Source organism: Carassius gibelio, chromosome A5, assembly GCF_023724105.1.
Source record: "Carassius gibelio isolate Cgi1373 ecotype wild population from Czech Republic chromosome A5, carGib1.2-hapl.c, whole genome shotgun sequence".
Lineage (NCBI taxonomy): Eukaryota > Metazoa > Chordata > Actinopteri > Cypriniformes > Cyprinidae > Carassius > Carassius gibelio.
In genome coordinates, this window is record NC_068375.1 from 39,179,695 (window position 1) to 39,194,755 (window position 15,061).

The 15,061-nt window shown below is 39.0% G+C and overlaps 1 protein-coding gene across 5 annotated transcripts in view; it reads right to left on the minus strand.

Moving 5' to 3' along the window:
- Nucleotides 1-605: 605 nt before the first annotated feature.
- The window catches only part of LOC128014912 (citron Rho-interacting kinase-like), a 71,910-nt gene continuing 57,454 nt past the window's right edge, over nucleotides 606-15,061 (minus strand). For 2 of the 5 annotated variants that reach the window (XM_052598620.1, XM_052598617.1), the window contains 15 exons: nucleotides 14,548-14,639; nucleotides 14,330-14,434; nucleotides 12,897-13,066; nucleotides 11,996-12,037; nucleotides 11,526-11,606; nucleotides 10,677-10,812; nucleotides 10,460-10,599; nucleotides 8,851-8,943; nucleotides 8,648-8,756; nucleotides 8,428-8,556; nucleotides 8,272-8,352; nucleotides 8,117-8,195; nucleotides 7,845-8,024; nucleotides 1,543-1,888; nucleotides 606-1,282 (listed from right to left, as the gene is read on the minus strand). In XM_052598620.1, the coding sequence (XP_052454580.1) occupies nucleotides 1,256-1,282; nucleotides 1,543-1,888; nucleotides 7,845-8,024; nucleotides 8,117-8,195; nucleotides 8,272-8,352; nucleotides 8,428-8,556; nucleotides 8,648-8,756; nucleotides 8,851-8,943; nucleotides 10,460-10,599; nucleotides 10,677-10,812; nucleotides 11,526-11,606; nucleotides 11,996-12,037; nucleotides 12,897-13,066; nucleotides 14,330-14,434; nucleotides 14,548-14,639 (1,810 nt within the window). In that variant the 3' untranslated portion in view covers nucleotides 606-1,255. The remainder of the gene's footprint in view (nucleotides 1,283-1,542; nucleotides 1,889-7,844; nucleotides 8,025-8,116; nucleotides 8,196-8,271; nucleotides 8,353-8,427; nucleotides 8,557-8,647; nucleotides 8,757-8,850; nucleotides 8,944-10,459; nucleotides 10,600-10,676; nucleotides 10,813-11,525; nucleotides 11,607-11,995; nucleotides 12,038-12,896; nucleotides 13,067-14,329; nucleotides 14,435-14,547; nucleotides 14,640-15,061) is intronic. The other 3 variants (XM_052598619.1, XM_052598618.1, XM_052598621.1) reach the window with 3 other exon arrangements.

Genomic DNA, 15,061 nt, shown 5'->3' on the forward strand with positions numbered 1-15,061 from the left:
ACGTCTCCAGGAGTAAACCGTTAGATTGTGGCCAAAAACCAAAACGTGGCACACTTTGCATTCAGCTGATGCTTTTCTTCTTTTAAAGAGGAATGTCTGTAGAATAAATGTTAAGAGAATAAAATCAAAGTTAAGTTGAAAATAAATTAAATAAATACATTTATGCATTTAGCAGACGCTTTTATCCAAAGCGACTTACATTGCATTCAGGCTGACCTTTTTTCCTAACACCCAACCTTGTGCATGAAGTTTGAAACTAGAAATGCATCTGGTTTCTTTGTCAAAACGTGCATTGAACAAACCTGTCAGAGTGTCGTAAATATTCCTGTAACTCAAGACGTATTGAAGATCTCTCAGATTCTAGTTCTTAATACACTTTTCTTTTAGGATCTTCATTTTGAAAGCCCTATATCATTCAGTCCCAGAGATATGAACATCTCAATGCAGCTCGGCTGACTTTAGTTTCATTGTTGAGGATTTAACCCTTTAAATTCATCCTCATGAGCTTTCATCAATATGTAATAACTTACTGCTACATGCATTCTCACTGATGATTCAGTTTCACCTGAAAAACATTTTAAAAATAAACTCGAAGATGCAGAGGCTCAGATAAAGATAAACTTTAGTTTATTAGTGGCTATAGATGATGCTATCGGAGCATGATCATAAAAAAGAGAAAGAAGAAAGGCTACATCATCTCTGGTTAAACATCAGCGCGGACAGCGAGGGGTTACAGGAAACGAAGCAGGAACAGAGCGCCTCCATGCGACAGAACGAGACGGATGAAGCTGGACTCCAGCAGAATCAGTTTCTTCGAAGCAGTTTTTAAATGAGTTTCTCACATTCAGTTTTTTATTCATTGTTTTTTAACAAAAATAGACCCCACCTTGTTATTCGCTTCTTATAAAAATCATCACGTGGGCGTATTTACAAGATCAACGTGACATTCTGGAGGTTTACAAAGATTCCCTTTCCGTCGAGACGGACGCTACGCTGTCGCCGGGGATTGTGGGAAAGAGCGGGAAGGAAGAGGAGAGGAGACAGAGGGAGTACAAAGAGAAGGACAGGTGTGTGTGTGTGTGTGTGTGTGTGTGTGTGTGTGTGTCTGTGTGTGTGTGTGTGCGTGTGTGCGTGTGTGTGTGGTTTAGTAAATGCTGGCCGGATCTGTGTTTGTAAGGCCTGGTGAGCGGGACGTTGTGCTGTTTGAGAGCTTCTTCATCAGGATGGGATCGGATCGGATCTTCACTGATGACTTTTACACTGACGACTGATCCCACACCTGCTGGAGATACACACACACACACACATTCATCAAAACCTGACACACACTATCTGCTGCATGCCTTCAGTCTCTGATTACGGTCTTTTAGTGTAACTGTGCAAGCGTCCAGCTTCAGCTCGACTGTGTGTGTGTGTGAGAGTGTGTGTGTGAGAGTGAGTGAGTGTGTGAGTGCTTGTGTGCGTGAGTGAGTGAATGTGTGTGTGTGTGTGTGTGTGTGTGTGAGTGTGTGTGTGCATGTGTGTGTGTGTGGTGGTCCTGACCTTGTTAACAGTGTTGATGGGGGTTCGAGCTGACCCCGTGTGCAGTCTTTGGCGAGGCTCCTCAAACGCCCGTCCGGGTGACCTCTCCCTGCGCAGGTCCATGATGCGTCCGGGCGAGCGCTCCAGCCGGGGGTCCATCATCCGGCCGGGGGACCGCTCCATCTGGCCCGGGGACTTCGCTCTGTCCAGGGGCCGCGCCGGAGACTTGTCCCGTCTGAACTCGGTGCGAGCCTCGTGGTATCGATGGGGCGTCCCGGGCTGGTGCAGGCCGTCCTCTACATCCGGCATCGCAGCCAGACGCTTGGAGATGTGCTCGTTGTAGGTGGGAGGACCGCGCTTGTTTGGGCTGACACACACCGGGAGAAAGAGAGGGTCAGTCCAGTTCATCCAGCACAGAGAAACCAGACACAAACACAGTAGTCTGGGGTCAGTAAGAGTTTGTTTCTAAAAGAAATTAGTACTTTTATTTATCAAGGATGCATTAAATTGATCAAAAGTGACAAAGACTTTTATAAAGTTACAAAATATAATATTTCAAATAAATGCTGTTCTTTTGAAATCTCTATTCTGCTGTGAAAAATAAAGTGCTTCACAGTTTCCTCACAAATATTGAGCAGCACGACAGTGTTCAACACTGATAATAATCAGAAACGTTTCTTGAGCAGTCTATCATCATATTTTCATGATTTCTGAAGATCATGTGACACTGAAGACTGGAGGAATGATGCTGAAAATACAGCGGAGCATCACAGAAATACATTACACAGAGTTGTGAGTTTCTGCATGGCATTAATGCACATACATATACTCGGAGTCTTTGACACAAACAAGAGTCAATGCAAAATGCAAAAAAACAAGCCTTAAGTTATTAACGTTACTTTCGTGTAACGTTACTTTCGTGACGTTTTCGTGGGCAGATCGTTCACTCTTCCGTGACTGCAGCACACCTGCAAAGCGTTAGCACTCGTTAGCTTGTCATTAGCGTTTTCTTTTCTCCTCTCCTCTCCTCTCTCACGCTGCAGTTTTCCACAAGTTCATCAAACAACCGCAGTAAGAATATTTCATCAAGCACGGTGAGTAATGGCTTCTCCTACAATTGTTATTTGCACCTCTTGCCACATGTACAGTTTATCTATCTCTGTCGCTGATGAGGGATTCACATGTGATAAATGCAGGGAAACAGTTAGGCTGACAGAGAAGATTTCAGAATTAGAGACACGCATCCAAACTTTAATTGAGGACAGTAAGAATGTTAGGGCTCTAGATATGGCTTTGGATGCGTCTAGCTCAGGGATTCCTGTACATTGTCCGGTTCCAGCAGAGCCCCTGCAGCAGGGCAACTGGGTGACGGTGAGGCAGCGTAGTCGTGGGTCAAAACACCGCTCTTCTGTTCCGATCAAAACATTAAACAGGTTCTCCCCACTCAGTGATGCACCCACTGAGAAACCTGATGAAAGTGCTCTAGTTATTGGCGATTCTATTGTACGGAACGTGAATATAGAGACACCAGCCACCATAGTCAAATGTTTACCGGGAGCCAGAGCGCCTGACATCTTGGCAAATTTAAAAGTGCTGGCTAATGCTAAACGTAAATACAGTAAGATTGTTATTCATGCCGGCGCTAATGATGTTCGACTTCGCCAGTCGGAGATCACTAAAAATAACTTTAAAGAGGTGTGTGAACTTGCAAGCACGATGTCAGACACTGTAATATGCTCTGGTCCCCTCCCTGCTTACCGTGGTGACGAGATGCATAGCAGATTGTCATCACTCAATGGCTGGATGTCTAAGTGGTGCCCACAGAATAACATAGGTTATATAGACAATTGGACGAGCTTTTGGGGCAGACCTGACCTGTTTAAAAGAGATGGTCTTCATCCCTCCTGGGGTGGCGCCACTCTTCTGTCTAGAAATATGGCACATAGTCTTAGTGTTTATACTTGACTAACTGGGGCCCAGGTCAGGAAGCAGACAGACTGGCTAAACCGACCGTCTGCTAGCTGCCTCCCGTCACAGAGGTCAGTTAATTCTCAGCACATAGAGACTCTTTCACCTAGATATCACACTATAGAGACTGTGTCTGTTCCACGAACTAGAAAATACAAAAAACGTCCAAACCAAGTTAAGGTTAACAATTTAATTGAGGTTCAACAAATAAAAAACAAATGCAATATGGATAAACAAATGATAAAGATTGGCTTATTGAATATCAGATCCATTTCTACGAAAACACTTTTTGTAAATAATATGATAACTGATCATAATATAGATGTGCTCTGTTTGACAGAAACCTGGCTAAAACCTGATGATTACATTATTTTAAATGAGTCCACCCCCCAAGATTATTGTTATAAACACGAGCCGCGTCTAAAAGGCAAAGGGGGAGGAGTTGCTTCAATTTATAATAACGTTTTCAGGATTTCTCAGAGGGCAGGCTTCAAGTATAACTCGTTTGAAGTAATGGTGCTTCATATAACATTATCCAGAGAAACCAATGTTAATGATAAATCCCCTGTTATGTTTGTACTGGCTACTGTATACAGGCCACCAGGGCACCATACAGACTTATTAAAGAGTTTGGTGATTTTACATCCGAGTTAGTTCTGGCTGCAGATAAAGTCTTAATAGTTGGTGATTTTAATATCCATGTCGATAATGAAAAAGATGTATTGGGATCAGCATTTATAGACATTCTGAACTCTATTGGTGTTAGACAACATGTTTCAGGACCTACTCATTGTCGAAATCATACTCTAGATTTAATACTGTCACATGGAATTGATGTTGATAGTGTTGAAATTATTCAGCCAAGTGATGATATCTCAGATCATTATTTAGTTCTGTGTAAACTTCATATAGCCAAAATTGTAAATTCTACTTCTTGTTACAAGTATCGAAGAACCATCACTTCTACCACAAAAGACTGCTTTTTAAGTTATCTTCCTGATGTATCCGAATTCCTTAGCATATCCAAAACCTCAGAACAACTTGATGATGTAACAGAAACTATGGACTCTCTCTTTTCTAGCACTTTAAATACAGTTGCTCCTTTACGCTTAAGAAAGGTTAAGGAAAACAGTTTGACACCATGGTATAATGAGCATACTCGCACCCTAAAGAGAGCAGCCCGAAAAATGGAGCGCAGCTGGAGGAAAACAAAACTAGAGGTATTTCGTATTGCTTGGCGGGAAAGTAGCATATCCTACAGAAAAGCATTAAAAACTGCTAGATCTGATTACTTTTCTTCTCTTTTAGAAGAAAACAAACATAACCCCAGGTATTTATTCAATACAGTGGCTAAATTAACGAAAAATAAAGCCTCAACAAGTGTTGACATTTCCCAACACCACAGCAGTAATGACTTTATGAACTACTTTACTTCTAAAATCGATACTATTAGAGATAAAATTGCAACCATTCAGCCGTCAGCTACAGTTTCGCATCAGACAGTGCACTATAGACCCCCTGAGGAACAGTTCCACTCATTCTCTACTATAGGAGAGGAAGAATTGTATAAAATTGTTAAATCATCTAAACTTACAACATGTATGTTAGACCCTATACCATCTAAGCTCTTAAAAGAGGTGCTTCCAGAAGTCATAGGTCCTCTTCTGACTATTATTAATTCCTCATTGTCATTAGGATATGTCCCCAAAACCTTCAAACTGGCTGTTATTAAGCCTCTCATAAAAAAGCCACAACTTGACCCCAGAGAACTTCTTAATTATAGACCAATCTCGAATCTCCCTTTTCTGTCCAAGATACTAGAAAAGGTGGTATCCTCACAGTTATATTCCTTCTTAGAGAAAAATGGTATTTGTGAGGATTTCCAGTCAGGATTTAGACCGTATCATAGTACTGAGACTGCTCTCCTTAGAGTTACAAATGATCTGCTCTTATCATCTGATCGTGGGTGTATCTCTCTATTAGTTTTATTGGATCTTAGTGCTGCGTTTGACACAATTGACCACAACATTCTTTTGCATAGACTTGAACACTTTGTTGGCATCAGTGGAAGTGCATTAGCATGGTTTAAATCGTACTTATATGACCGCCATCAGTTCGTAGCAGTGAATGAAGATGTATCATATCGATCACAAGTGCAGTATGGAGTACCTCAAGGCTCAGTTCTAGGGCCGCTACTCTTCACGCTTTATATGTTACCCTTGGGAGATATCATCAGGAAACATGGTGTTAGCTTTCACTGTTATGCTGATGATACGCAGCTCTATATTTCCTCGCAGCCCGGTGAAACACACCAATTTGAAAAACTAATGGAATGCATAGTCGATATAAAAAATTGGATGACGAGTAATTTCTTACTGCTAAATTCAGAAAAAACAGAGGTGTTAATCATAGGGCCTAAAAACTCTACTTGTAATAACTTCGAACACTGTCTAAGACTTGATGGTTGCTCTGTCAATTCTTCGTCATCAGTTAGGAACCTAGGTGTGCTACTTGATCGCAATCTTTCCTTAGAAAGCCACGTTTCTAGCATTTGTAAAACTGCATTTTTCCATATCAAAAATATATCTAAATTACGGCCTATGCTCTCAATGTCAAATGCAGAAATGTTAATCCATGCATTTATGACTTCAAGGTTAGACTATTGTAATGCTTTATTGGGTGGTTGTTCTGCACGCTTGGTAAACAAACTACAGCTAGTCCAAAATGCAGCAGCAAGAGTTCTTACTAGAACCAGGAAGTATGACCATATTAGCCCGGTCCTGTCCACACTACACTGGCTCCCTATCAAACATCGTATAGATTTTAAAATATTGCTTATTACTTATAAAGCCCTGAATGGTTTAGCACCTCAGTATTTGAATGAGCTCCTTTTACATTATACTCCTCTACGTCCGCTACGTTCTCAAAACTCAGGCAATTTGATAATACCTAGAATATCAAAATCAACTGCGGGCGGCAGATCCTTTTCCTATTTGGCGCCTAAACTCTGGAATAACCTACCTTACATTGTTCGGGAGGCAGACACACTCTTGCAGTTTAAATCTAGATTAAAGACCCATCTCTTTAACCTGGCATACACATAACATACTAATATGCTTTTAATATCCAAATCCGTTAAAGGATTTTTAGGCTGCAATAATTAGGTAAACCGGAACCGGAACACTTCACATAACACCGTACTTTCTACATCATTAGGAGAATGGCATCTACGCTAATATTTGTCTGTTTCTCTCTTGTTCCGAGGTCACCGTGGCCACCAGATCCAGTCTGTGTCCAGATCAGAGGGTCACTGCAGTCACCCGGATCCAGTACGTATCCAGACCAGATGGTGGATCAGCACCTAGAAAGGACCTCTACTGCCCTGAAAGACAGCAGAGACCAGGACAACTAGAGCCCAGATACAGATCCCCTGTAAAGACCTTGTCTCAGAGGAGCACCAGGACAAGACCACAGGAAACAGATGATTCTTCTGCACAATCTGACTTTGCTGCAGCCTGGAATTGAACTACTGGTTTCGTCTGGTCAGAGGAGAACTGACCCCAACTGAGCCTGGTTTCTCCCAAGGTTTTGTTCTCCATTCTGTCACCGATGGAGTTTCGGTTCCTTGCCGCTGTCACCTCTGGCTTGCTTAGTTGGGGTCACTTCATCTACAGTGATATCATTGACTTGATTGCAAATTAAAACAGACACTATTTCAACTGAACAGAGATGACATCACTGAATTCAATGATGAACTGCCTTTAACTATCATTTTGCATTATTGAGACACTGTTTTCCAAATGAATGTTGTTCAGTGCTTTGACGCAATGTATTTTGTTTAAAGCACTATATAAATAAAGGTGATTGATTGATTGATTGATTAAAGATGCAACTGCATGTGCAAATGTAATGGTTGACTTCAGCATGTGTTTGATGCTTCGGACCATTTAAACAAGAGCAGCAAACCTGGAGATCTTTATCAAAAAAAAAAAAAAATTATATATATAGCAATATTTATAACAGCTAAGAGGCGTTGTTAAGTGCTGTTATAAAACGTTTATTCCGTATACGTAGTAAGGTTTCACAAAATAAAACAGAGCAAATAAAGTGTAATGATATTAATAAAAACAGTATTCTTCCACCAAACAATATAGCTGCTCAGAAACAGCTGTGGTTGCAACAAAGTGGTTGCCGAGCAACACACAAACATAAACAAAGGTGAATGTTACTTTGTAGCTAATGAACGCAGCTCAGCCAATCAGAATGAAGGAGCGGAACGATCCGCTTTATAAGAAGAATCTGAAGAGTCAGTCTGCTCCAGGGAAAGGTTCAGCTGGTGCTGAGCTCACACTGACCTGCGTGTGGATCCGTTTCTCTGAGCTTCTGCTGCTGATGTCTCCTGACTCAGGTTTCCTTTGCAGCAGATCACTCGCAGCTTGTTCTGGAAGGACGAGGCCAGATACACGGCGCCGGACGAGATGGCCGGACCCAGGTAACGTGGGTTAGGGATGTCTAGGTGAGCGTAAGCGTGAGGCCTGAACACACACACACACACACACTCGACTCAGTGTGTCTCTAACAAACATCAGGAACAAATCCCACACAATCCCGTGGAGGGCAGCTTTACCCGAGCGCAGAGTGACTCTGAACCTCGATGACGTCCAGAGAGTTGAAGTAGGTGACAAACAGGTACGGCTCTCGGTACGCTGCGCAGAAAAGCATCAGATGAATCGAGCGTCAGCGCTCTACACACACACAGCTGGTGATTAAACTAGGTTTTACCGAAGGACAGCGGCAGGCGGCTCCACTTGATGTCATCGCTGCGACTCCTGCGGCCGTACGCGTCCACAAACACACCGAACTCTGCAAACAACACACACACCGGTGAAACACGGACTCTCACACACCGTCAGCATCTCGTACGGCTCACACACGCACCGTGGAAGCAGAGCAGGTACTCCACCTTCTGCGGCGCGCTGGACACCTGGATGATGGAGATGGGGAAGCTGTGGGACGAGGCGGAGAACACAGCCGAGGCCAGAGTCACGTCGCTCTTATCCAGGAACTCTGAACACACACACACACACACACACACACGAGAGTTCAGCTGATCAGCAGCAGCGCAGCAGTGTGTGTGTGTGTGTGTGTGTCACCTCACCTTCCAGCACGTACTGCTGCATCTCGATCTCGTAGAACTTGTTGGTGCCGATGATGATGCTGTATCCGGTGAAGTGGATGCAGCTGCAGGGTTCAGACGTCTCGATCTCCTGCAGAAGAGCACACACACACACACACACACGCCTGTGAAGGGAGGAATGAACGTGTGTGTGTGATGTGCATGAGGAGGGTCTTATGTGTCACCTTTCTGATGCAGAACTTGTTGAGTGTGTCGTTGAAGCGCAGGATGGTGATTTTATTGGGCATCGCGGCACAGATACACATGCACGCGTCGATCTGAAACACACACACACACACACACACACACACACGCTTCAGTCTACAGACAACTGATAAACAGTTTTTTTCATTATAATAATGCTGAAATAAAGTAAAATATTAGATGAAACACTAAACTAAAACCAAAATGAAACAAAAAATTGATGTAAAAAAGGACATAAAATTAATTAAATTCGACCTAAAATGTGTGTAAACGGTTGTTAAAGTACTGAAATTAAAATTTAAAAAAATAAATAAAAATCAACTGAAAATATAACAATAGGAGCTAATTCAAAACATTAGTTAAAACAATATGTAAAATTATCAACGGTAAAAATAGACATTAGTTGTACTTGCACTTAAAAAAAAAAAAATTAAAAGTTGCCTTTGCAACTAATTGAAATAAAATAAGTTGAAGTTTAAATGATATATATATATATATATATATATATAAATAAACTGTAATAGTATATGGTAAATACAATATATATATATATATATATATATATATATATATATATATATATATATATATATATATAAATATAAAAAAATGAAAAATTGAAATGTTGCCTTGACAGCTAAATCAGGGGAAAAAAAGCTGAACTAAAAAATAAATAAAAATAAATTAAACCTTTAAATTAAAAGTTAAATGAAAAATAGCTAATTCAGAATATTAATAAAATAATATAGAAATAACGCAAATAACACTGCTAACAACTTTCTAAATAAAACTGAACTAAAATAAAATATAGATATTTAATTAAAAAAATGCTGTTTTGGCAACTAAATAAAATAAAATACAATATTTTTACTGTGTATTCAAACAGAAAGTCCTGACGTTTGGACAGTTTTCTTTAGAAAGTTGTATCTGAGTGTTTTACACTTCCAAATAAAATATTGTTTACATATAACATTCCCCAAATAAGTTATAGCCATTTATTACAACACTGTTATCTGCGCTTTTAAGTGAAAAACAGGCCTGTTTAGTTTATTAACAATAGAGATGTGTCCAAATGGAAAGAAAGAAAATGTAAAGAGTATTATATAATAACAAAGCAAAACAAAAAAGTTATTTTTTTTTTGAGTATGAGCAATAAACACAATCCGTGCAGCACAGAGTAAAAACAATTGCACAAATTGTCTCCTGCAACAATACAAACAGTGCAAATGATTCACAAACTACACAAAATGAGTGAGAAATATTCAGTGAGCAACAGAAAAAAACTGTGCAAACTATCTTTATGAATCATATAACTATTATTTACTTAATATACATAAAACAAATGATCCGCTGGCTGTAATCTGCATCAGAATCGACATAAATCCCGGTGCTTTATCAGATATGTACAGCTGTTTCATCCTTGTTTTTGGTTTGTTTTATGTCAAAGTTCTCTGTCGTGTGTTGAGTTTTCTCATGCAAATGTGTCATTTTGTGTTTGTATTCATGCACAGACTTGACTTTCACTGTGTGTTGGTTCATTTCTGAGGGTTAAAGTCTGAGCATCATATACTGTGTGCCGGTGGACTTTACCTTTCCAGAAGCGAAGAGATGACAGCCCTTCACCGCCTCGAAGATGTAGGGACTGAGATCCGGCTGCGCTGGAAGATGAGACTGAGCCAGAGACTGCTTGACCCGCTTAATGTCCAGCAGACAGAGAGCACGCTCCTCACCTGACACACACACACACGGTCAGCTGTCAGTAACACACACACACACACACACACATGAAGCAGACACACACACTCACCGGTGATCATGAGCAGCTTGTCGAGCTCCTTCAGGATCTGGATCTGAAACACAGAGTCGAGTCCCGGGATGTGTGTGAGAGAGTTCTTGATGACGTTCAGAGCGTACAGACCCTCCTCTGAGCCCACCAGCACGATCTGAAACACACACACACACACACACACACACACACACACACACAGAGAGAGAGACACACACACACACAAACACGTTACATCTTAAAGAAGTCTCTTTTGCTCACCAAACCTAGATTTATTTGATCAAAAATACAGTAAAAATTATGAAATATTATTCTAATGTAAATCATCAGTTTTCTGTGTGAATCTGTGTTAAAGTGTAATTTATTTCTGTGATGCTCCGCTGTATTTTCAGCATCATTCCTCCAGTCTTCAGTGTCACATGATCTTCAGAAATCATGAAAATATGATGATTTACTGCTAGAGAAACACTTCTGATTATTATCAGTGTTGAACACAGTTTTTGCTGTCGCCTCAGGATTCTTAAATGAATAAAAAAGTTAAAAATGAAAAGCATTTATTTAAAATAGAAATCTTTTATAACATCTCTCAAGTCTTTATCACTTTTTTAATCAATTTAACACATCACTGCTGAATAAAATAATGTATTTCTTTCAGAAAAACACACTGACCTTTAACTTTTCAACAGTAGTGTATATAGTTTTTTTTATAGATGCTGTATAGCTGGTGAGTGTTTATTATTATTTATATATATTTTCCCCATGCTGAATGATGTGTAGGTGGTGGATTATAATGTTTTTCACAATGTTGAGTAACGCACAGACTGTGGGTTTCCTTGTATAACTCCAATAACAGTATTATTGGTGCTGTACCTGGTCGGTCAGTGGTAAAGTACAGTTAATGTCCAGCCGATCGTCTCCCTCCAGCTTCAGCAGAGAGTTTCCCAGCAGCTTCTGTTCAGACGACACACAGAGACCAGGCTTCACAACACAACACAACACAACAGAGCTCGGAGGAAAGCAGCTGGCATTAACACTGAAGACAAGCACTGCCAGTGTTTCCTACAGGAGCGTGTGTGTGCATTCAGCCTTACACAACACTGAACGAAGCCTGAGTGATTCAATGATTCGATTCAAATGAACTGATTCATAAGAGTCATTTGTTTGTGAATCAGACTGCACTGGTCGTGCTGCTGTTGGGGATTATTCTGAAGAGCAGGAAACAAAGGTACGCAGCGATGATGATGCAAGCGGCACGGGCACCAGACAGAGTGCATGCTGGGTAACACACACACACATGAGAGCGAGTGTGTGTGATGCGCTTCCCACTATCATGTGATTACCTGAACCAGCGGCGAGAGAGTCTTCTGACGTTTAACACCGGCCTACATTATAACATAAATCACATTACATGTGCAGGAAGAAGAAAATGTCCAGTATTGGAACTATATAGTCATTTTTGTTAACTGGAATAATGATGAAATCAAATAAAATATTAATATTAGATGAAAAATTTGCCTTGGAAACTAACCGGAATAAAATGAGCTTAAATTGAAGTGCTAAAATTACTTAATCTAAAATAAAAATAAATTCTAATAAAATAGTTAAAAAATAATAAAAATAAAAATTTGAAATATTAAAAAATATTTAAATGAATTAAGATGAAAATAGAAACTAATTTAAATTATATTAATAAATACTATATAACAGTATATAAAATTGTACTAAAATATTACTGTTAACATAATTGTGTTAAATTCAAATAAAGCTGCAATAAAATCGAATATAAATAGACATGAAAAACTTAAAATGTTGCTTTGGCACCTAATTGAAATAAAATGATCTGAAGTTAAAGTACTAAAATGATTTGTTAATTACCAATTAACTGAAATAGAAAAACTAATAAATACAATTTCATTAAATCAAAAAAAAAAAGAAATGTTAATATATAGATACAAATAACAAAATCACATAACTTAAGGTCAAAATAAAATAAAAACATAATTAGTCAATATTAATAAAAACACTATATTAGTTATTAACTATATTAATATTTTATTATCAAATAAATGATACTCAAATAGCAGTGTTAACTATATATTGTTAACAGAGGCTTCTAAGCAGTAGCTCATAGTTTTTCAGTGATGAAGTGAACTAAAGCCTTCAGTATCTCTGGATCAGTCAAAGCGCTTCACGTCAGACGCAGGAGGAATGAAGGATCTCCTGAAGGAAGCGTTCACTCACCGCGTCCGCTTCGCTCTTCTCTCGCGATCCTCTGCTGCCGGACACCACTGACTCCAGAACAGCCACCCAGCGCTGCTTATCTGGGACACTGGGAGCCATGAAGTACAGAGACTGACCCGGCCAACACGTGGTGTGAGGATGAGACTCCAGCTTCAGCACGTACGGGATATCTGACACACACACACACACAGAGACACACACACACACACACACACACAGAGAGAGACAGAGAGAGACAGAGACATACAGACAGACACACACACACAGAGACAGAGAGACAGAGACACACACACACACAGAGAGACAGAGACATACAGATAGAGAGACACACACACACACACACACACACAGAGACAGAGAGACAGAGACACACACACGTTTAATGACAATTCTGATCCGATCTGAGATAAAGACTCAATATCACACACTTTTAACCATGTTGACGAATATTTCTATAATCACATTAATTTTAATGAAAACTGAAAATATACAAAGAAAAACTTAAATATAAATACAAACCAGTAAAATAATGCTTTTGTAAAAATTTTAAGCAAAACTAAATGTAAAAATAAAAACTAAAATATTAATAAAAAAACAATATGTAGATTATGAGACAAAACAATGATCAGCGGATCTCATATAGTGTTATTATTGATCACTGAAGCCACTAATAAAAATTGTTACTTGAAATAAAATACAATAAATAAAAAAAAATACAATTCAGCTAGTTGACAAGGCCACACGTTTTTTTACTTAATGTATTAAAATTGGTACAAACTAAAACTCAAATAAATATAATAAATATAATAAAAACTATATAGATATATTTAAAATAATTCGATAAAAAGTACAAAAACACGCAACAGAATTACTTCAACTTTACAATCAAAATGGAAAATGAAAAAATAAATAAAAATCGAATTATTAATTAGGGATGCACCGAAATGAAAATTCTTGGGCCGAATAACGAAAACAAGTTTTTTCCTCATGTACTACAATGTGACTTTTACTATTTTTTCTTGCTTTTCAAAGAAAAAATCTATTACAAAACAATGATTTAAAAAAATAACACTATACTTTTTTAACATTCCAGCAGATATTACACCAACAAAAACACAATATAACTTAAAATGAACAAGCTAGTAAATTAATATTTTCTTGAATAAGGCATGCATTTTTAAAATAAAAGCAGCTTTCATGAGAAGAGAGCTCGGCGCAACTTATTCTTGACGACAGCAGATTTATAAACGACTCCCATTATGCCTCGTAAAAGTTCACGGCTTGTTAAAATTCATAAAAAGTGACTGAGCAACTGAAATTAAAAATATATTATAATTTCCCTGTTATTAATACAGACTAAGAGATGAAAAACTAACTCGCTGACCTTGTTTCTAAGCTAATGCATGTATGAAATGATGTGATAATTCTCAAACCTGATTTGGCCGTGTTGATGAGCTCCGAGGCTCCCACGGCTCCGTGCACCGTCACATCACCGTCCGGCAAACACAGCTCAAACTCCTCCAGCGGCTTCACCGAGTCTGAGACACACACACACACACACACACACACACACACACACACACACACACACATATATGAGTTCAGGAAGCACAGCAAAAGCAGAGCTCACAGCACACGAGTGATCGTCTACCTTCGCACGGCTCGGACTCGTAGATTGATAGTTTGGTCCCGTCCAGCACCACATACTTCCTCTCCCAGCCCTGCTGCCCTCTCTTACTGTTCCTGCAAACACACACCAGTCACAGGACGTCTGATGTGATCCACCGCACAATCTGGGAAAAACTGACTCCATATAATCCACCGCTAAATAATCACACCAACAAAAACCAGCTAAAACAAGAAAACCTCTAAAGTTAACAGAAAAACAGCATATGATGTGTTTAAGAACTGTTTTTCTAACATTTGTGAAACGATAATAACTTTGCTTTTCTGTCTTTTTTCCCAGAAGGCATTTCTCAACAAAATTATGTTTAAACTGATAAAAATGTATGCTATCAATGCATTTTTTTTTGCATATAAATATATCTTTATAGAGGAAAAAATAAAGACAAAATTGCTATAATTTAAATGAAAACAGAAAATATACAAATAAAAACTAAAATATTAATAAAAACCAGAAAAATGTTGCTTTTGCTGAAGTTTTA